Source organism: Toxotes jaculatrix, chromosome 15 (assembly GCF_017976425.1).
Source record: "Toxotes jaculatrix isolate fToxJac2 chromosome 15, fToxJac2.pri, whole genome shotgun sequence".
Taxonomy (NCBI): domain Eukaryota; kingdom Metazoa; phylum Chordata; class Actinopteri; family Toxotidae; genus Toxotes; species Toxotes jaculatrix.
The window spans coordinates 15,505,301-15,528,714 of NC_054408.1; the positions used below are offsets into that span (position 1 = coordinate 15,505,301).

Here is a 23,414-nt window from a genome sequence, read left to right on the forward strand (position 1 = left end):
GTTCTTGACAACTGTTGAGTACAAATGATTCCCACCTCTAACCTCTGGGGGAGGTAATGAGACCATTTCTGCTTGTTGCACCAGAATGAAGACTTACTTGGACAAGAAACACAGAGGTGAGATTTATGCTACAAGTATTTTCAAAGAAGGCAAATTTGCATCTGGTTAACTGCTCCAGCTCTGCTTCAGGTAACACAGACTGTTAGTAATTTTGTACTTACCCCCTTGGAGTCATTATTTGTACATTTTTGTGTGTCTACACATAAAGGTCCCAATACAAGAAAGTTAAACTGAGGAACAGCAGATATTGAGGTTAGTCCTCACTCCATATTTCTGTCAGATTCAGGTAGCACTTTTTGGGTGTTGGGATTTGTAAATGCATTCTATTGGCATTAATAGACTTTACTGACAGGAACCCTTTTTAAACTACAGTAAACACAATGCCCTGTTCGCAGGCTAATATAGTATATTTTGTTATTAACCTCTTGTTCTTTGATTTGGTGCATACAGTTCACCATCTCATGTTTCAGTGCTGTTATATTGTGTGTGAATAGGCTGTTTAAAGGCAGAGGCTTTGGTGTGCGACAGAAATCAAACTGATTCTAATGCATGTCCACGTCCAGTACAAACACACACACTTGCAGAGCAGATATCATGTGAGAGAAGAGCTGATTGTATTTCACCGGATTCTTACATAACACACATGAAAAAAACAACAGCAAAATGAACAGAGTGGGGGATTATATCTGTACATAGATAAATGTACTTATGGTGTGATCTTTTAAAACGCAGAGCAGGTTCAAATGCAGACTCAGTTTGAATATATACATTGTACATTGAATATGTACATTATGTATATAATACATAAACAGTTATCATCAACTTCAAGCTTTAAAGATAGGGTATGAGGCTGCAGCTCTTGAAAAATAAAAGTTTAGTGATATCAGAAAATGCATAATGATTACCTTACAGCTACCTTATCAACATCTTTAAAAGCCATTTGTATTGTACATGTTTACAATATATTTTTTGCACCATTTTAAGTATAAAACAAAATATATATGAATGAGATCAAAAGAGTAAAAAGGGATTTACCAAAACCACTGGTATTAAAATAAAGTCAGGGAGACCTGAGAAGCTGAAAACTGTCATTGCATCAAATTCACAAATGCCCCAAATTGAAATGTGAAGCAAAGAATAAAAACTGCTGGTTGTAAATAAAAGCAAAAGCAAAACCATACAACCACTGTAACACACCAGCAACACTGTCCTTTATGGGATATACTTCAGTGGAAAAAAAAAAGACAGTATAATTTACCCTCTCTGGTACCACTCTATTATAAGTCACGTTTTATGGGGCGGTCTATATGAGGTAACGTAAGTTCTTATTTACTAATAATTCATTCACTAAATGCTTTATACCTCACTTAAACACCTTTGGACTATCAGGTTGTAAAAATCTCTGGCTGGTCTTCCTTCCTCCGGCAGCATGATACCTGTTTGACAATGACCATTTGGAAAAGATCGGCAGACTATCTGGTCCACAATCCATTTTATAACAACTTCTTAAGATTTACAGATACAAACTTTAATTATTGCAAGAACCATTTCTTATTTATCAACATTTATAAGCAGGCGTCCTCCTGGAGGAGGAAAACCAAGCACAGATTTTTCATTACCTGGCAACACGAGATCTGCTTGTTAATAGTTTACAACCTACCTATAAAACATAAGAAAATTACTGACCAACAATAAAAGCATTAGTTAGAAACCCTTTTAAAAGGCACCTTATCACAGTAGATACTGATATGAAATTTGTCATGAGGTATAGGGTTTATGAACATCATTGATTATTACGTTTTGGTCTAAGTAACTCCTAACAGACTGCAAGCCCTGCCACTAAAATATCACCTTCTTGGCACCATGGGATGGGAAAACAGAAGGAACATTTAACAAACTATATTGCAAACTTTTGCTCCTGCTTAATACTGCTGTTTTGCAAAGGGAACCAAAGGGTGAGTGAGATATGGGGGAGGAAGCTCTAGCCCTGCTGGCTAACCCCTCTTTGTTGGCTGTCTTTCTGCCGGTAGTGGAAGAGACTGGTAGTGTCAAGCTCACCTGCGTAGTGAATAGCTTCTGCAAACAGCTTCACCACCTAAAAAACACAGAAAAAAAAATTAAGCTGAAGTTCATCAGGCGAGAGAGTCAGTATGTAAATCTAAACTGAGCATGTAAAGCCCTTTTCCCTAGTCACTGGTAGTGACATTTACAGACCTGGTAATTGGTGATGAGGGGAACACCATGGTCGACAGCCATTCTACGGATGAGGAAGTTATCCTTCAGGTGACGAGTGTTGTTATTGGGCAAGTTGACCACCAGGTCAATATGACCCTCGCTGATCAGTCTTTAAAAACAATTGAAAAAAACAATAAATAAAATGCGCAAGTGATCATAATCACAGCAGTAAATTTAAACCACTTAATGCACCAGATCCAGAATTTTCAACAGACATCCGAAGTAAACCAGCAAATGATGAAGAAAATGATCTGAATATATAGCAGGCTAAAGTGACCCAGATATATTACTTAACCATACTGTTCTGTCATGTTAGTAGGCAGCCCTTTGCTAATATGTTTGTTTCATGACTTTAAGCACACAGTATAAAAGAACTCTGCTGCTATGAGGTTCTTTTAGGGTTTTTCTGCCTCCTAGTGGCCAAATATAAACATGCTGTTGGTCTGATCATCTCTGTATGAGTAATCACAGTGCATGTCAAATAATGCAATGTCTATATCTTTTTTTTAAGGTTAGATGTGTAGACAGTTTCACACACAACTGTCATTTAAATTGTTAAAAGAAATGCTATTCTTGAATTACAGCTTTAAAACAAAGTTAAGTTTATTAGGGTTATATTGTTTTTCTATCATAGGGAGTAGACAAAATAAAAAAAATGCCTCCCCAAAAAGGAATATATAACCCTGTATTGTAGCTGTTTGAATTAATTTTGTTTGTGTGTGTGTGTATGTGTGTGTATATATATAAAAATACTTAAAGCACCTCTTGCTCTCTCTCTCTCTCTCTCTCTCTCTCTCTCTCTCTCTCTCTCTCACACACACACACACACACACAGACACATGCACACAAAAAAACAGCCCTGACTTCTGTATAGCCTTTTTCATTTGAAGGCCTTTGACAGACAGCATTAAATTAGGGGTGAATTCTAATAGAAAATATGAAGGACAAACAACAGTGACAACAAAGGTCATGTTCTACTTCATAAAGGGTTGGCCTCTATGCCACCTCACACAGCTGATGCCATCCAGCCTGTGTATGTGTGCCTGTGTGTGTGGTGTTTTGGTCTAGGCCTATTGAATTCCCTCCCTTTACATCCTCTTCTTCTCCAGCTCATTTCCAAACACACGGTCCAGATGACCTCACTGTAGCATGATCATGACTTGTTTGCGGACTCATTACCTGAAAATTGGAGTCACCGTCAGCCTGCTACAATTATTCTGTGCTGCTAAAACCTTTGAACAGGTTGTACTTCTGACATTTGAGCAAGTTTTAAAGGAAGAGTAACCTATGTTTAATTTCAGCAGTCAACTGGAAATTCACTTTAAGTGCAATTAACTAAATGTTTTTTTTTCCTAAAATGTATTAGTTACATTTTTACTTTATTGTTGGCCATTCCAAATGAAAACCAGCAGGACACAGCTACTCTTTTTTTTTTTTGATTACCCTGAGCTTGGCATTGCTCTGACATAAGACTTTCCTCATCCTCTCTATTCAAGCCTTAGTCTAGTTAATGTAATGACTGTGGACTTCAGTCTGCTACATCTTCTTTGATCTTGTCAGCATATTAGGGTGATAATGAAGGGGCTATGCCCTTAGATCTTAAGGCAGTATCTTATGCTGATTAGATATCCCAATTTTGGATCTAATGAATCACAGTTTATGTATTGCTTAAGCACTGCCTCAAGAAAACCATAAGGAAATCTTACCCTCAAGGTTTTGACTCTGAGTTTCACAAGAGCTGGCTTTGTTTTCAATGTTTCAATGAACGTGTCAAAAGAATTAAAACATCAATTTACTATTCAAATTAACATTCCCCAACCTCTTAATACTCGGCAAGCTGGTCTTTTCTCCCTTCTCAGTGGGCCAGGCTACTGGAGTGGCTGACACGTCATTGGCGCACAGCCAGGCAGAAGTGGCTTCAGTTGCATAGAGCTGGAAGAAAGAAAAAAGACAACATTACAACATGTGCAGAATGTCCCCATATGACATATGATTTACCCATATGTCATATTGGGCATGTTTTTTTTGTTGTTTTTTTTTAATCTGTAATTGAGGGCAGTAACAAGTAGAGCCAGGAAGTTCCTTCAACCAGTGTTGAAAATCATATAGGAAAATGCGTCTGATTTTCAACGAGAAGTCTGGTCTGCAGCGTTTGATACATGCAAGCTTTCAGCACTCACTTTGAAGCCCTCCTCCTTCAGTTGGTGTGCTGTGGCCAGGAAATTGGGTCGGAACGAATGCTGGAGGGGAAGCAGACAGATTTTTGAAAAACAAAATGATACAACTCCATATGAAGACCAGCAGAATGAGTGTTTTGATATGGGTTTAAGTTCATACGTAATGATTAACAGGAATTGTATGAGACAGAGCCCATCATGTGCTGTTCATCATTTAAAGTTTGGTCTAAACCTGCCTTCATCTCCAAACCATTAGTCTTAATGTGCATTCAGGGTGATCCAGCGTGATGGTAATTAAGACTGCAGATATGAAGCTATTTTACGTTGTGTTAGGTAATTACTGCAGAATAAGCCAAACTTTGGAGACTAAAGAAAGATCCCTTTCAAAAGATATTGTATGCATCAAACTGTGAACGCTACGTTGTACCAAACTGTGAGCTCATCATATCATCAAATCCCTGGTTTAGAAAATAAAATGTCTTAAACCCTATATTAAATACTGTGTAATGCATGCTGTCTCCCTACTAGCTTTGCACAACTGTACTTAGACAATTTATCCAATTATGCCTCACTTGTTTGTGGCCAACTAAGTGGTGTGAATTGATAAGGAGTGCAGGTAAAAAGCAGTCTCCCCCAGATTTTCAGTGAGGTTCAATCAAGGGCAGGCTTTTAGCGGGCCATCCAGTGGCTTTGGAGATTGACCCTGAAGCCATTCTGGCATTACAGTGCTTCATGCCAAGGATACATTATTTCTGCTTTTCAAAATAGTTTTACTTTCTTTGATTTTTAGGATTTTATTTTCAGTTTACCTTTTTATATCTATATTTATTTTCTAAGTAACTTGTCATTATTATTATTCACAACATATACAAAAAAAGAAGGGATCTGAATTATTTCAGACAATACTGTACCTGACGCTGCTCAGACTTTCACTATACTTTACTGGGCTGGATTTGTTTGGGTTAAAGGTCTTAAGGAATTTCAACTGTTTTCATAATTGTTCCCACAAATAGCACAGTGAGAATGTTAAGGGAAGAATAAAAAGTAATTTAGTAATGCATTTATGTTGTTTGACATCAACTTCAAATGACCTACTTAATGGATTCCACCAAGCATACTCACAGTGCCGAAACTCCTTTGTGAGTTTTTGCTGCTGATTTGCAAATGATTATGCTCAAACTGGGTGCCCTTCATGTCAGTAAACAATATGCTTGCTAAAATTATTGCAATCTCACCAAAATCATTGTGATATGGTTTGATATGTTTTGGATATTCTACATGACATGCAAGTTTCTAATTTGGTGTGCCATTCTGACAAAGCTGCAGAGCTGGTACAAAGAAGGTGGGGCTGATTAAAAAGACAGAGGCAGACAGAGAGAATTAGACAAAGAGAGGAAGAGGGAGACAGCAACAGGTGGAGAGACAGCGACAGCTAAAGAGACTGTAGCTGTGTCCCAATATACTGATAGCAAAAAATAAACACTATGTACTCATCTTCATAGTAAATCGTTTTTCAGTGTAATGTACAAAATTGAGGGTAACTCACTCCCGCAGTTAATGATGTGCATCAAAATACCAGCACACACAGCGGAGGTGTCCTGACACCTGTCATCACAGCTTGACATGCAACAATTCTTTAGGATGCGCAGTCCTGTTTTCCAACACTGATGTGTGTCAGCTTCTCAGAAAAGCAGCAGTTTTATCACAGTCTGTTCTTTTACTACTTCTGGTGCCTGTTTGCTTGCAGTGTGTGTGAAAAGCTTAAATTAAATTGCCTCAATCTCTGGGGGCTGGGGCATAACAGGGCAGTGGAAACAAGCTGAAAACACAACACTGACTCATTATTACCTTTTAAGTTGATATGGTTCACTCGTTAGCCAAAAGTTGCTTATTTACAACTTCAGCGTTCGTTTGGAGTTGTGTTTCTGGCTACCTGACAAATTTCAGTCCAATACTCGCTCTCGTTTTAGCTCCGTTTTGCTCACCATGAACTCCTGAGGGAAATATTTGGCTCTCTCTAGCTGCTACACTAAATGTTATGTTCACCAGCTAGTTGCTAATTTTGTCTGTGTTAGTGCAGGGTGGGTAGTGTACAGAGTTTTTTTTTTGTTTTTGAAAACAGCCGCCAGCTTCCGGTTACTGAAACAAGGTTGAGAACAATGAGACCAACACTATGTCTACACAATGTGAGCACCATGCTAGTAGAGCAGCAGCAGCAGCATGGTGTGCCTGCAGGTAGCAACTATCACTATATGTACCCCCTTTCATCTAATCTATTGTTAACGTAATGAATATTGATTAGGACATTAGTATTGATTGAACAGTCTTAATGTTCTTAACTATTTTGTTTTAACTGCAAATGATACTGTTAAAAAATATAAAAACAATAGATGTAAATCTGTAAAGTATGTAAAGCTGCATGTTTGAAACTCAAATTCAAAATTGAAAAAGCCTAGTAATGGCTGCTTAGCTGTGACTGTACAATCAATCAAACAGTTGGCTGAGAGATTTTGCAAATGGTCAAGAACACAGAGAGATGGCTACAATTACAGTGTCTGAGAGGCAGACGCTGAAGGTGTGGCAACACATTAGTCAAATTTGCCAGTAGAGTATTCATAACACACCTACACCACAAACGCTGCACCAACAATAACATTGTAGTACAAGGGAGTCCCAATACCAAAATGACACTTATATACAGACAGTGTGAAATTACCGCCCTCAAGCTTGAGGCCAAAGTCTTTTGCCCCTAGACTCCTTTACAAGGTTGCACAGTCAAAAGAAAAAAAAAACAGTTTTAATCCCACTACCACAACCTTTGTTAAATCTATGGGAGGTAAATCTCATCAGTGTTTCTATGTGTGTTCTGGATTTGTTGACCTAAAGTGCTGCTGCTTGTCAGCCATGTTATGATGCGTATGTGACCCCAGGCACTTGCCTTGATGTGGACCTGTTCCCCTAGAGCACCAATTACACAGCTAGTGTTGTGAGTGCTTTGTTCAAGCTGCATTAGTCAAACTAGCAGTTTGGCAACCTAGGGTGGCAGCAAGACTTAATTACTAAAACTCATGTAATGTGGTGTCATTATAAACCACAGTGCCCAGGCTTACGTTTACTTCTTTTCTGGCTGTAGCTGAGCATTTAGTTGATGAGGAAAATGTTTTTTTTTTTAAATATAGAACTAGTTTTGTCATTTTTTGTTTTTTTCTTAAACAAGGATCAGGTTTGTTTGAAGCTAGTGACTGAGTTGTATATCTGCGGAGTTCATCTGATTCATTCAGGTGTAACACCATCAGATTCACAAATCTTTTCCATCTATCTTCATCTGTCTTCCACTTTGCAAACTGTATTCAAACCTCTCTGGGCCATTCACACATTGTCAGTTGAGAGCTGATCAGAGTTTTAAGTCACATTAGATTGTTAGTCGCAAGAATCAAGATGTGCTTTTGTGTGAAACAAACTGAGGACAGCCAAGGTGGACCTGTGAGAAGCTGATAGCCTAGAAGATTGAGGCCACCTGTTCAGAAGGCACCTCACATTTGGTGTCTTGTGGGCAGGAGGCACCAAAAGGAAACACAAACAGGAGGCAAGTGGACCTCCAGATGGCTGTACTCTTACCTGAATCCCAATCAGAATGCCCTTCTGTGGCAGCTTGAAGCCTGTGGAGAGCATCGCTTTCAGGAAGGCTGAATAAATGTTTGGTCCAAAGCAAGCTACCTGCAAGAAAACACATGAACAAGACCCCACATGAGTAGCTGTTAACACTGACTCTCCAATTTAGATTGGCAGAAAAAAAAAATTGCACAGGTATTAACAGAAAGAGTGGGCTGAATTGTATTCTATGTGCTTACTTCTCCAGTGGAGGCCATCTCACAGCGAAGTACGGGGTCTGCATCCCTCAGCCGTGGCCAGGAGAACATGGGTGCCTGATGGACAAAGGGAAGAGGAAAGGACTTCTTTTGAAGTAGTAGGACATCGCCACATGTGACGCCAATGACCTCAAAAAGGTGGTTTAAAATAAAATACATCAAATTAAGAGGGAATCAGTAATCATTTGCCACATAAACGGTAATCATCACAGTATGTTTGCAGTCTACTAGAATCACCTCAGGGGTTTGCTGCCACCTAAAGGTAAAGTAAAGCTGGTATTAAATTAAAAAGTAGCTGGTGAACCAAGTCTCAGGCAGTTGAATATGAATATAGAAGAATAAATGGCAAATAATGAATGTTTAATGATAGATAAAAGCACAAACTAATAAGGGATGTTTTTTTTTCCCCAGAACGAATAATTATTTCATTTGGTCTCATGCAAACCACCATTTCTGCTTCAGCGATGAAACTTTAAGGGCACATGAGAAAAATAAGAGAGAGGAGAGAGAGAGGGCTACACATAGAGCTGAAGAGGTTAAGATTACAACTGCTAAAAGAGGAAATCTGAAAAGAAAGGAGGCTTCTTAAACTGCAGTCCACCAGTCCCTGTAACAGCCTGTCTGACATGCTGTCTCCACACTGAGAAGAAGGGGAAGAGAAGGGAGGTGGCCTGACTGATAAAGTAATGCCAGAGTGAGCCAGAAGAGGAAAGGAAGTATGGAAAAAAGGAAAAAAAGTATATCTATGTGTGTGTGTGTGTGTGTGTGTGTGTGTATATATATAATATATAATATATGTGTGTATATATATATATATATATATATATATATATATATATATACACACACACACACACACACACACACACACACACACACAAGACTTATTGAGAGGACAGGTGAGACAGTAAGGAGAGAAAAAATGATGAAGAAAATAAATAAAATTAGGGAATGTATAAAAGAAAAAGAATTCCACAGTCACGGCAGAAATGATGAAAAGATGGGTAGAGAATAAAACAAAAGGAGTGGGAGAGGAAAAGATAAAACAAAAATTAAAAAATAGAGACAGGGAGAAACGAGCAGAATACACTATCTTGTTATTGTATTACAGACACATTAAGAGTGGTTGGGCGCCATGTGGAAAGCCATTCTTATTTCTCCATGTAAAAGCAGACGACCCCCATTACCTAGAAACGAGTGAAGTGGTGTGATATTGTGTGGCTCATGTGTACGCACACTGAAACACACACACACATAGAAGCAAGGGCCACAAGGTGGGGATTCATCCTTGAAGCGGGCTATCTAATCAGCTGAATGTAATGTTAGCATACTAATGTAAGGAAGGACGAAAAGAAGGGAATGCAGACAGGGAACCAGCATTGCTTATCACGGCTTTGTTCAAAGAGTTAGAGAAAGACAGGGAAGTATGCAGAGATAAAATGGCAGAATGTAACCAAGAAAGAAAATGAAATACAGGGAGAGGAACACATACAGAGGGAGGATAACAGTGAGAGGGAACTTCTGAACTTTTGTGACTAGAAACAACAATGAAATTAGTGGCAGAGAAGACAGTAACAAAGAAGGAGTGACGCAAAGACATATGCTTGCAGGTAACTGAGAAAATGTAAATACAGAACAGTGGATTGGTACATCATCTAAATGAAGAAGGCTCCTAACCCAGCACACCAACTGCAGAACCAAAACTACTGCAGCCTCTTCTTAATCATTTAAAACTACAAAGCAGAAATGAAAGTAGAAACATAATATAACCACAAACAAGAGGGAAGCTGTTAGGAAAATGGCAGCACGATCACCCAGGGAGATTTAAATGCTCTGAAAATGAGAAACAATACAAGCCTTCATGAACAGAATTATGAAAAACTCAGTGGTCTCATTTGTAATGGTGTGTCTCAGAAACTGAACGTATGTGATTATCACCATAGCCAAGCCTCTCTAACCACAACATCCTAGTGGCACACACAAACATTACCTCCCCATCTTCCTATCCCACACCGACCGCCCACTCCTAACAGACAGAAATGCGAGGCTCCACAACATGAACAATGTTATCTTGGGGCACCAGCTGAGCTCCACTGGAAAAGGGAACGAATAAAGTAAGACATTTCCACATAACATTGTCGCTCACCATGGGCCTTGTTGAAGGCGGAAGTGGCACCTGTGGAAATGTCTTTATGTTCACAGCTGAACGCAAATTAACAGTTACATTTGTACCAACAGATTTCTGAATGACAATGCCCAGATTTTTTTACTGATATCGCAAAAGATGAATATTTTGATATTATAACAAAAGAACAAAAAAGAAAAAGTAAAAAACGATTTAAAGCACTACAGCTGTGTATGTAGTGACCCATTTAAAGGTAGAATACAGTCACTCTGTCAAATGACTCCCATTTTTGTCTATGGAGAAGACGGGCGGTAATGCAAACATCTAAAACTGTGCAACAGATTGCAGCCAAAAGTTGAAATCTGAGATATTTCTATGCCGATGTGCTTTTGTTCAGGTAACGCTTGGGTGGTATTAACACGGCATCCTTGCATTAAAGCGTTTTTCTGTTGATGATGTCTATGATGTTTCAAGCTTGTATTTTTCTTGGGTCATTAGACTCTCAAGAATATGTGTATTTCAGAAGTCACCATAATGCCTTGCATGCCATGGTCAAGGGGACAAAACATCCAACAGTTGGAAGTGATTTTTCTTCAGCCATTAAGTGTGCACTGGGGACAGACAGCAAACCAGCTTCCTCCCCCTCAAAAGTTGTTTTCATGCTCTTCTTCCTCTCAGTGTCATAAATACAACTATGTTATTGTTCCAGTGAGTTTGTATATAGAGACAGAAATTACACAATGGGGACTTGTTAGTGAAAAGAAAACAACATGGTCCCAAACAAGGGACTGTCTGAGAAAAGAGACAGCAAGAGCAACATAGAGAGGCTGAGAGGGAATGAGACAGAAAAATGAAGATGGTCTCTCTGGATGGCAATGACTTGAGCCTTGTGATGATACTGTGAGGATGAAGGCTGAGAGAGACAGTACATATTGATGGTACACATTTCAGGCTACTAAGGCCGGATAATGGTTTCAGACATCAGTGTGTTTACAGTGGGGGCTTGATGTTATGGCAGCAGTAATGTGTTAAACAGGAAGAAAGAAATTAGTACTACTTCGTTAAACAATTGTCATGTATTGTGGCTAGGTTTCTATCACAGCCCATATCAGTTGGGGTATACGAAGTCTGTATCATAGACTCTAAGTAAACTCTGGAAGTCTTTTAAGCCTGGCGCCTGGAGTATTCAGAGCTCTGATTAATATTCCTCACCACTGTGCAGCCTAGAAATTGAAAACTTTAGGTGGTGGGGAAGAGTGGGGGATTATACCTGCGTGATTGGCTCCAAACTACAGCCATTGTTACAGCAGCTCTGTTGTAATTAGAGGGAGAAATTACTTAGGAAAAAAATAGCTTTGGAACAGCTGGCGACACGTAAACTCTCTCATACCCAATCTAAGAAGTAAGCCTCCCAGCCGGTATGTGAAAGCACCTACTACTCCCCACCATCATGCCTAGGTAGAGGGATGAAGTAATTGCTGTCTTTGTTACGTGATCTAAAGAAAGCTGTACTAGCTGAGCCTGCACTGCCTATTAAGAAATCATACATGGAAGGCTCTTACACAGGAACTCATTTTCTGACCATTCAAAACATATCAGACAGTAGGATGTTCAGAGACATGGTTATTCGGGACTTGTAAGGAAAGTTATCAGTCACTATCAAAGAACAGGTAGCTATTACCCCTGAACTCACCATTGCGGCTGTGGCCATTAAAATCTCTTAATTCTGGAAATTTGCACATTAGTTTAAGAATTACTCAGAATTACATGGCCCTTTATGAATTAACAACAGTTCACATCTTCATATCCATATAAAACCCTTTAATACACATTTTCTATTGTTGAAAATCCCTGATTAATTTTGTAATTGATTACCTTGGACCCTTTTGCAATCTTTTTCTTGACAATTCTGGGTTCAAGATCAGCAAATAGACAGGAAAGCTACAATGAAAATGTAGTTTTCCAAAGGCAAAGTCATTAATTTTGGACCATATCAATTACAAGTATTTTCACAAATATAATTAAAGAGTTATCACACTTGGGCCAACTGGGTACATTTCTTTTGTGTCAGAAGACTTTAGAGTGATAACAGCTATTAATCCTGTAATTTAATTAGCCAGAGAGCAAATGCATTTTTTTAAGCCCTGAACCCTACTTAAAGTCTCAAGCAGCTGTTTTAATGTACACAAATAGACACAAAAGTGACATCTAAAAAAACTGATGTAACAGCATAATGAAGATATTGGTTTAATCTTCCTCTCATGGGCGCGGAGCAACACAATGACCAAGACAGTACACGTGCTGACCAGAAACATTTGGGCAACAACTTGGGCTGACCACAGATTCACACGGGTGGTACTTGGTGCATATTTTGGGGTGACTGTAGGTCATAGGCTGACCAAAAATAAAGGTCACTCCAAGGGCACACAGGTTGAAAACATGGCCACCTGACTCTTTAAAGAGACCCATCCACAGAAGCTCCTGGATGACCATTGGTTAGATCAGAGGGGCATGTGGGTTTTGCAGGGATCTGTCAGACAGACAGACATATAAACACCAAAGAACCAAAGTAATCAAAATCGACACTATGGTGGTTCCCTCTGCATGGGGTCTCTCCAAGACTACATTTTGCCATGATGACACATACAGTACACACACAAACACACTCAGACTCACAAGGTGAAAACAATACCAGGCACGTGAGTTGTCATATTGGGGAGGGGAATATCTGAGTGAGTGAGGTGGTGTAGAAAGGAAACCACTTTGGATTAAATGCAGGAAAGGAGACCAGATGTTATGGAATGGGATCAGATTGTCCTTTACGGTTGATGTGAGATTTCTAGGTTTGCGTGGTCTGTTAACAGATTGAGCCAGTGATTTATTGATAATTTTGTTCTCTTTCCACTTGAGTAATATGATTAATTTAAACAATTTTAGCATAAAGGAGAAGAGTTTGCAAATTTGTGATAGGAGTGAAATTATGGACATCAATGGACTTTCATTTTATTTTTATAGTTTCTTTCAAATGTATGTACTGGCTGTGAAAGTGGTGGGGTAAAGTGTATCTTTGTTTGAGAAGGTCAAAGGTCATGAGAGAGCAGCCACTGAAAAGGTGCCCCAGGCTGGTTACTCCTCTCTGTTTCCACGCAGGGAAGTTAATGGGTTCCTTATTTATTTTAATAGGGTTATGTCAGATATGAGTGAAAGCAGAAGGAGATAGTTTGAGGTTAAATATGTCATTGGCTTTCCTCCAGGCTAAGAGTGGTATTTGCAGTGTTAACTTTGAAGCAGCTGTGGCCAATAGTTTATTTCCAGAGAAATTTTCATTTTGACAGTGGAAATGCAGCCAATTAAAGAGTGCGAGTTTATTCCATTTATTCAGGCCTTCTTTGATGCTATGAAGTAACTGGGTAAAATTGAGTTTGAATATAGCATTTGGGTTTGTTGAAATATGGATTCTGAGCTGTTTAATGGATTCAGTTGTGTGGTTATGGGGTAGGTCCTCAACCTCAGTGTCCCAGTCAAAATGGCTTAGAGGCAGAACCTTAGACTCAGACCAGTTAATGGAATGGCCAGATACTTTTCCAAAGCTGTTAATCAGACTGTGGTCTGACAGGTCAAGGGAACTGTTAGATATAGCAAGAGTTCATCAGCAAACAGACTGATTTTATTATGTACGATTTTGTTTTAATGCCTGAAATGATGTCACAAGTGGTTCTATGAAAAGTGCAAAAAGAAATGTTGATAATGGGCATCCTTGACTTGCAAGGACTTGTTACAGATGGTGAGTGTGTGTTATATAGAATCTTAATCAAATTGATGATGTAGGGGCCAAAGCTGAAATGATTTAACACTGAAAAGAGCATCCAGAGTTAAAATAATGGAAGGATGCTCAATCATTGTATCTGTTTTGGTTTCATGTATATGAATAATCTTGTATATGAATTTAATTTTTTCCTGAGGAATTTCTCCCTGTAATGAAATCAGTCTGACCCCAGTGCACAAGTAATGAGATTACAGAAATGTCAAAGTTGTGCTTATAATTTTAACATTACTGTGTACTATCAATATAGGGCAGTAGCTGGAGCAATGTGTGGGGTCTTTGTTTGGTTTAAGGATAAGTGTAATCAACTGGGTATCCACCTAAACCTGGGGACTTGTTGTTGGGCATGAGTCATAGTGCTTTCCTCAGTTCATTTACGTTGAGTGGTTTATCCAAATTCTCTGCCTGGGCTGTGTTGAGTTTCTTCAGAAAAACATCGGCTTCTATAGATGTGGTGTCATGGTCAGGGATGTATAGTTTGGAGTAGTAATGTTGTTAATGGAGTCTTGCTGATCAAGACTGTATTCCCTTTTTTTTTTTTTGTAAAGAAGACTATTACGTTTATGTTTGGTTTGGAGTAATTCTTTGATGATTACGTCTGTAGGCGTTTTAGAGGTCAGGATGTCCAGTCTCTTCACCTCCCGCTGTACAAAATGTTCTCTTCTAGTTTGTTTTTTTTGGTTGTTTGTGAAATATGCTATTATTCTACTTCTTAGAACTGCTTTTGTTATTTCCCAGAGAATGCTTGTGGTTACATCAGGGCTGCTGTTGGTTTTAAGAAAGGATGCCCATTCTTTCAAAATATTTGATTAAATCTGGTTCTTTCAGGAGATATCTAAGCGCCATCTACGTGGGGTATGTTGGTGAATTCCTGTTAGTAATTTGAGCGTGATCGCCTGAAATAATAATACTATGGATGTTGGATTCTGTTGTTCCATGTGTGAGTGATTGGTTGTACTCAAGACTTGCCTTAAGATCTTTTATGGCGCTCTCATCTCACCGATCCTACTTACTTTGGTGACATTGCATCAGGGACAGTTGTTACTAATAAACTTAACAAAGACTCTGTTCCATTAAAGTGTCCCTGTAATATGTGACAGTGAGCCAGCATGCACAATACCAGGTCCCTGAAACTGAAGCAGCTAAATGGAATTCAGCCATCATTAAATGCTGTATTTACTTACACCTGTGTTTTTCCTACTGTAACATGTCAAAATGTCCTCTGTGGAAAAGGTCTATCATGATTATAATATAATATCTGGTCCTTGTAACTGCGTCCTGCCTGCTCTGGTACAAAACCATTTCACAGGGCAGTCATTTGCAATACATGTTTGTGTTTAAGCCACAAGTCAGAAGGGTCCTCACTTACTTCTAAAGCCATCAACTTCTTATTTGTGTATCCACTGATCCATCTATTCACTCCCTGTACTCTAAAAAATACATGTATATGTAAAAAATATATATGTTATAATAAAACGAATAAAGATTGAAGAAAGTCGGTTACATAGTTCCCAGCTGTAAACAGTTATTTCAGTTTCCATTCTCACCTTGATGCCCACATAGTCTACAGGAATGATGGGTTTCTCCAGCGAGGGCAGGCTGGCCTCATCCAGTGGCTCTCCCACCATCACTTTGGTTGCCACATTGATAAAGTCCACACCAATTGTTTTTGATACAAAAGGGAAGGAGCGTGACGCCCGCAGATTACACTCTATCACCTAAAAGGATAAACAACACGAATACTGTAATATAAAAAAGCAAAAAGACAACATTCTTGCAGACTAATTAATGTACAAATTAGCTAATGCTAATCAAATGATGCACACACTTGATGATATCACCAGTACACAAACATACAGAACAAATGGCCAAAATATATATACACACAATTTTTGTGTGTGCTGTAGCTGGAACATCAAAACTGCAGGTAACATTTATCATAAAATACAAACACAAGGTGATTTCAATCTGCGAGTGAATTGCGATTGCTGCAACCAGGTGTGAAAATGTTGATGTATCATTTAGTCATACCCTGGGAAATATTACCTACCATGACATCATTGCCTTTAACCAGAAATTGAGTGTTGAAGGGCCCCGAAATTTCAAATGCTTGCGCAATTTTGCGGGTGGCGGTCTTAACCTGAAAGCAATGGAAAAACAAAACAGACATATACAATATATATGAGGCTGTCTGTAAACTGTTTCATACCACAGTATCTCTGTGTATGCATATGATGGAGACTGCATATTTAACTGCACACAGAACATGGAACCTGTTTCCTGTGGAATAGAAACTTTTTCATCAAAAATTATAGTACAATTTCCATGGTTTGAGTCACAATGTAAATGCTGAGGATGACTTAACTGACCTTTTCTAGTGCCCCCTGGCTAATAGTCTGGGTAGGCAGCATTAGGGTGGCATCTCCTGAGTGCACCCCAGCGTCCTCCACATGCTCTGTTATGGCATGGACCAGAACCTGGACAGACACGCAATGATTATGTCACACTTACAGTATATGCATACAGATTATAACTCTAACAAACAACAGAAATTCCTACTTAGAGCAACCATTGGTCTGTTCTCTTCTTACACACTTTCTTTAAGACAGATGGTCTCCAGACCCCATATCTACAGAATGTCTCTTTGCAAAACAGTATACAAAAATGCAGTGTCAAAATATGTTGAGGCAGTTCAAAAACTGTAAGCGCTGCAATGTGCATGTGGAGGGAATAAATACATTTGATCAGGTCAACCATCATTGAGAATCTATTTAGGACAAAGGGCCCATAATTGTTGACAGAGGCAGTAGGTAACAATGTACGTGGATATTCAGTGTCAAAAGCATAACTTTCAACATTTCACCTACAGGAAGGGAGATCTGTATTACCAAGCAACTCTGTGCAAATGTGTGTGTCTGTAAATGAGCTGCCGTGTCATTAGTTCATTTAAACTGCTGCTAACCACAGCATTCATTAGCACTCTTCAGATAGAGCCTGTAATTAATATGTATTATCTCTGACTTTTCCACTCTCCCACACATTCATTCTCTCTCTCTCTCTCTCTCTCTCTCTCTCTCTCTCACACACACACACACGCACACACATACACACACAGCCTGGCCAGGAATAATGAAGCCTGTTTGGTATTCAATGAATGGACAGCTTGTTAATGTGATACTGAAGATAAAGGAGGGGCTTTTTCAGGGAAAAGTACAGAGAGAAAATCTACCATACAACTGGATTGCTCACGTTCAAACTGACACCCTTGAAATGACTCCCACAGCCTAGACAATGGAAAAACAGACAGGGTGTTTAGGACAAGTACCTAGGTGTCTCTGTCATTTACTTACAATGCTAACAATTATATATTTATAAAAGTTTTCTGGCTTATTGTTAAATAACTGTTAATCTAAAACTTCTGTGTCTCGGGAGTCATTTTAAGATCAAATAATTAATAATATTTAATAATAATGTCTACAAAACAAGTGTTTGTGATTACCAGGGAGAAATTTAAACATGTCGTTTTCGGTATCTGACAGACCGTTTTTCGTATTTAAATTCACCACTGAACACATTCACAAACTGTCACCGTTATGGAAAATGCAGTTCAACAGGAGAAGAAATCAAATAATTCAGACATTTAACTTTCTGATATTCCAATAAGTGGATTCTATTATTATAGGCTGGAGTTTTCATTAACATTCTTACTCCATACTACCACATGTACTATGTACATGACATTACATTCATAAGAGAGTAAAAACTGTACAGCAAAAGAATACAACCAGCCAAAAAATGAAAAAATCACAAATGTGTGGAGCATGTCATTTCAAGATGCCCAAAACTGATCTAATGTAAAAAAAAAAAAATCGAAATATATCTAGTGTCACCACTTTACCACTTTCCTGAATTGTGGTTTTCATGTATTCCATTGTCCCCATCAGATCTGTCTAGGCTGTGGTGTCTTTTCATTGAAGATGAATGAGACTACTTCCACTCCATTCATCTGCTGGGCTCAGTATCTTTCATACATCTCCATTTAAACTGAAAAATAATGAAGGGCTGAATAATGCCAGACTAATTAAAACATGATCAAACAAGGTGTCAATATAAATAAAAGAGGGAAAAATAATGTTTTCCAGGCTGCTGCACTGTGCAAAACTATGTTACATTATGTAGTGGAGGTTTACTGTATGTAACTTATGTTCTAGTGCTTGTAATTATTGCAGGCAGAACGTAATAACACATCTGGTGCAAGTTGTATAGTTGGCCAACATTACCAAAGCAATGAGGCTGCACTGCCAGGTGTCTTCACAGACACATAATAACACAATGGTGTAAACCTGTATGACTGGGCAGAATATGTCAGTTGTGTCTCACCTTGCCAGCCTTCGCCACAGCATCCACCTCTACCTCCCTGGCACCGCGGATGAACTTGGTGATGACCACTGGATGTTCCTGGAGGAAAGACAGCAGGAAGTTTATTCTGTCAATGACTAAAAAGTGAAATAACCCAGTCTGAACAAGGTTGTAGCCTTTTGTGACTGAAGTTCAGTTTTTAGTGAGTGATTTTTTTTTTTTTGTATTCTGACTCTCTGTACTCCAGCACACCAGTAGTTATGGAGCAACATTATTATTAATTTGGAGACCAAATTAGGAGTTAGTCATGGATTTCCACAGGGTTCTGTGCTTGGACCGATATTGTTCACCTTATACATGCTTCCCCTAGGCAATATTATCAGGAAGCATGGAATAAATTTCCATTGCTATGCGGATGATACCCAGCTATATTTATCTACGAAGCCAGATGAAACAGATCAGTTAGCCATACTTCAGGCATGTCTTAAAGACATAAAGGCCTGGATGACCTGTAACTTTCTTCTTCTGAATTCAGACAAAACTGAGGTTATTTTGTTTGGTCCCAAACACCTCAGAAACAGTTTATCTAATCATATAGTTACTCTGGATGGCATTAATTTAGCCTCCAGTATGACTGAGGAACCTTGGAGTTATTTTTGATCAGGATTTGTCCTTTAACTCTCATATAAAACAAGTCTCTAGGACCGCCTTATTTCACCTGCGCAATATCAGTAAGATTAGGAACATTCTGTCGCAGAGTGATGCTGAATAATGATTCCATGCTTTTGTTACTTCTAGGCTGGACTACTGTAATTCCCTATTATCAGGATGTCCAGTTAACTCTCTAAAAAGCCTCCAGCTGATCCAAAATGCTGCAGCGAGAGTACTGACTGGAATTAGCAAGAGAGATCATATTACTCCTGTATTAACTTCTCTTCATTGGCTTCCTGTAAAATCCAGATTTGATTTTAAAATCCTTCTCCTTACATATAAGCTGCATGTTCTATGGTCCTGGCTCCACCCTGCTGCTGTTTATTGTTTACAATGATCCATTTCTAACACGTTTAATGTTCCATTCTGCTACAGATAAATATTGGATTAATATTCTTTGCGGACTGTAATGTAAATAATTACCAGTCATGACAGCTTTTTGCCTCTGTGCTCTGTTTCCTATCTTAACTGTAATCTGCTGAGCACACATTATCCACTAACTGTTCACTAACTGTAATGTAAATGCTGACCCTCTAACATTGTCCATTGTTTGTATTATGCTGCATGTCCTTCTCTTCCTCTCCTCCATTCCTAGCTGTCCTATCTTTCTCCTTTTCCTCCTTTCACCCAGCCCGACCATCGGCAGGAGGGTCCCCCATCTGAGCCAGGTTCTGCTCAAGGTTTCTTCCTGTTAAAAGGGAGTTTTTCCTTGCCACTGTCGCCTTAAGTGCTTGCTCTGGGTCTCTGTAAAGCGCTTTGGGACAATTTTGATTGTGGAAGGCACTATATAAATAAAATTGAATTGAACTGAATTGAATGTTTCTGGCCAACAGGCAAATAGAGGTTTCAAAATTTAGCCCTGTTTTTGCCCTCTTCCAATTCCTGAAGGAAGTATCTGACTCCGTAGCTGACAAATACTCCACTATGTTCACCAGCTGTATCTGCCCATCCTTTGGTGTTGAGCAGGTAGTGTACGGAGGGTTTTTAAAAGCTTTTTTGCTAAAAACCGCTGTGGTAACACTTTAGAATAAGCTATTAGTAGATATTAGTAGATAGTTAACTAATTATGAACTAAACACTTAAATACATTTGTAAAAGATTATTAAAACACTTATTAAGTTACAAGACATTTAGAAACTATTATTAGATATTGAATTAATCATGAATAAACTATTTATATACATTTGTTAATGATCATAAAACCATTTATAACTAAAATTGTACATTTATAAATTATTAAAAATGCTTTGTCAATATTGTTTATATATGATTTATTCATCATCAACTAATTTTCAATATGTCATTTCATGTCATCATCTGCTGCTTATCTGGGTCCAGGGCCAGGTCGCGGGGGGGACTGCCGCCCAGTCCATAATGCAACAAAGTCCAATGGCACCTCCCACGGGTGGTGAGTGCATGGGAGGTGGTGCCGCCTGGAGTGGGGTTCAAACCCACGACCCTGAGAAAGTGAGTCTCATAGTCTACCAACTGAGCAAACCAGGCAGTTATTTTCAATATGACCAACCTTACTAGTAAAAAAAAAAAAAAGACATTTTTTGATGCCTTACTATAGTATAACCTTTTTTATGACATTTTGAGGTCTTACTAAAAAATGACTTTTTTGGCATTTTTTGACACCTTACGGCCGTATGATGTTTTTTTATGACATTTTGAGGTCTTACAAAAAAAAGACTTTTTTCACATTTTTTGACGCCTTACTATACTATGACGTTTTTTATGACATTTTGAGGTCAAAAACAATTTTGACTTTTTTTGCCCAATTTTGACGCCATACTATACTATGACGTTTTTTATGACATTTTGAGGTCCAAAAAAATTTTGACTTTTTTTGGCCGATTTTGACGCCTTACTATACTTTGACGTTTTTTATGACATTTTGAGGTCCAAAAAAATTTTGACTTTTTTTGCCCGAAAAAAACGCCTTACTATATTATGACGTTTTTTATGACATTTTGAGGTCAAAAAAATTCTGACTTTTTTTGGCCGATTTTGACGCCTTACTATACTATGACGTTTTTTTATGACATTTTGAGGTCAAAAAAATTTTTTTGACTTTTTTTGGCCGATTTTGACGCCATACTATACTATGACGTTTTTTATGACATTTTGAGTTCCAAAAAATTTTTGACTTTTTTTGGCCGAAAAAAACGCCTTACTATACTATGACGTTTTTTATGACATTATGAGGTCAAAAAATTTTTTGACTTTTTTTGGCCGAAAAAAACGCCTTACTATACTATGACGTTTTTTATGACATTTTGAGGTCAAAAAAAATTTTGACTTTTTTTGGCCGAAAAAAACGCCTTACTATACTATGACGTTTTTTATGACATTTTGAGGCCAAAAAAAATTTTGACTTTTTTTGGCCGAAAAAAACGCCTTACTATACTATGACGTTTTTTATGACATTTTGAGGTCAAAAATTTTTTTGACTTTTTTTGGCCGATTTTGACGCCATACTATACTATGACGTTTTTTATGACATTTTGAGGTCAAAAAATTTTTTGACTTTTTTTGGCCGAAAAAAACGCCTTACTATACTATGATGTTTTTTATGACATTTTGAGGTCAAAAAAAATTTTGACTATTTTTGGCCGATTTTGACGCCTTACTATACTATGACGTTTTTTATGACATTTTGAGGTCAAAAAAAATTTTGACTTTTTTTGACCGAAAAAAACGCCTTACTATACTGACGTTTTTTATGACATTTTGAGGTCAAAAAAATTTTTGACTTTTTTTGACCGAAAAAAACGCCTTACTATACTATGACGTTTTTTATGACATTTTGAGGTCCAAAAATTTTTTGACTTTTTTTGGCCGAAAAAAACGCCTTACTATACTATGACGTTTTTTATGACATTTTGAGGTCAAAAATTTTTTTGACTTTTTTTGGCCGATTTTGACGCCTTACTATACTATGACGTTTTTTATGACATTTTGAGATCAAAAAAAATTTTGACTTTTTTTGGCCGATTTTGACGCCTTACTATACTATGACGTTTTTTATGACATTTTGAGGTCAAAAAATTTTTGACTTTTTTTGCCCGAAAAAAACGCCTTACTATACTACGACGTTTTTTATGACATTTTGAGTTCCAAAAAATTTTTGACTTTTTTTGCCCGAAAAAAACGCCTTACTATACTATGACGTTTTTATGACATTTTGAGGTCAAAAAAAATTGTGACTTTTTTTGGCCGATTTTGACGCCTTACTATACTATGACGTTTTTTATGACATTTTGAGATCAAAAAAAATTTTGACTTTTTTTGGCCGATTTTGACGCCTTACTATACTATGACGTTTTTTATGACATTTTGAGGTCAAAAAATTTTTGACTTTTTTTGCCCGAAAAAAACGCCTTACTATACTATGACGTTTTTTATGACATTTTGAGTTCCAAAAAATTTTTGACTTTTTTTGGCCGAAAAAAACGCCTTACTATACTATGATGTTTTTTATGACATTTTGAGGTCAAAAATTTTTTTGACTTTTTTTGGCCGATTTTGACGCCTTACTATACTATGACGTTTTTTATGACATTTTGAGGTCAAAAAAATTTTTGACTATTTTTGGCCGATTTTGACGCCTTACTATACTATGACGTTTTTTATGACATTTTGAGGTCAAAAAAATTTTTGACTTTTTTTGGGCGATTTTGACGCCTTACTATACTATGACGTTTTTTATGACATTTTGAGGTCAAAAAAATTTTTGACTTTTTTTGCCCGAAAAAAACGCCTTACTATACTATGACGTTTTTTATGACATTTTGAGGTCAAAAAAAATTTTGACTTTTTTTGGCCGATTTTGACGCCTTACTATACTATGACGTTTTTTATGACATTTTGAGATCAAAAAAAATTTTGACTTTTTTTGGCCGATTTTGACGCCTTACTATACTATGACGTTTTTTATGACATTTTGAGGTCAAAAAATTTTTGACTTTTTTTGCCCGAAAAAAACGCCTTACTATACTATGACGTTTTTTATGACATTTTGAGTTCCAAAAAATTTTTGACTTTTTTTGGCC

General features: G+C 37.8%; 1 protein-coding gene across 2 annotated transcripts in view; it reads right to left on the bottom strand.

Annotated features, from left to right (window-relative positions):
- Positions 1-668: 668 nt before the first annotated feature.
- The window catches only part of cps1 (carbamoyl-phosphate synthase 1, mitochondrial), an 88,703-nt gene continuing 65,957 nt past the window's right edge, over positions 669-23,414 (bottom strand). For both annotated transcript variants that reach the window (XM_041057887.1, XM_041057888.1), the window contains exons 29-38: positions 18,670-18,747; positions 16,659-16,766; positions 16,340-16,429; positions 15,837-16,007; positions 8,324-8,398; positions 8,091-8,189; positions 4,476-4,535; positions 4,115-4,227; positions 2,275-2,404; positions 669-2,155 (exon numbers count right to left, since the gene is read on the bottom strand). In XM_041057887.1, the coding sequence (XP_040913821.1) occupies positions 2,042-2,155; positions 2,275-2,404; positions 4,115-4,227; positions 4,476-4,535; positions 8,091-8,189; positions 8,324-8,398; positions 15,837-16,007; positions 16,340-16,429; positions 16,659-16,766; positions 18,670-18,747 (1,038 nt within the window). In that variant the 3' untranslated portion in view covers positions 669-2,041. The remainder of the gene's footprint in view (positions 2,156-2,274; positions 2,405-4,114; positions 4,228-4,475; positions 4,536-8,090; positions 8,190-8,323; positions 8,399-15,836; positions 16,008-16,339; positions 16,430-16,658; positions 16,767-18,669; positions 18,748-23,414) is intronic.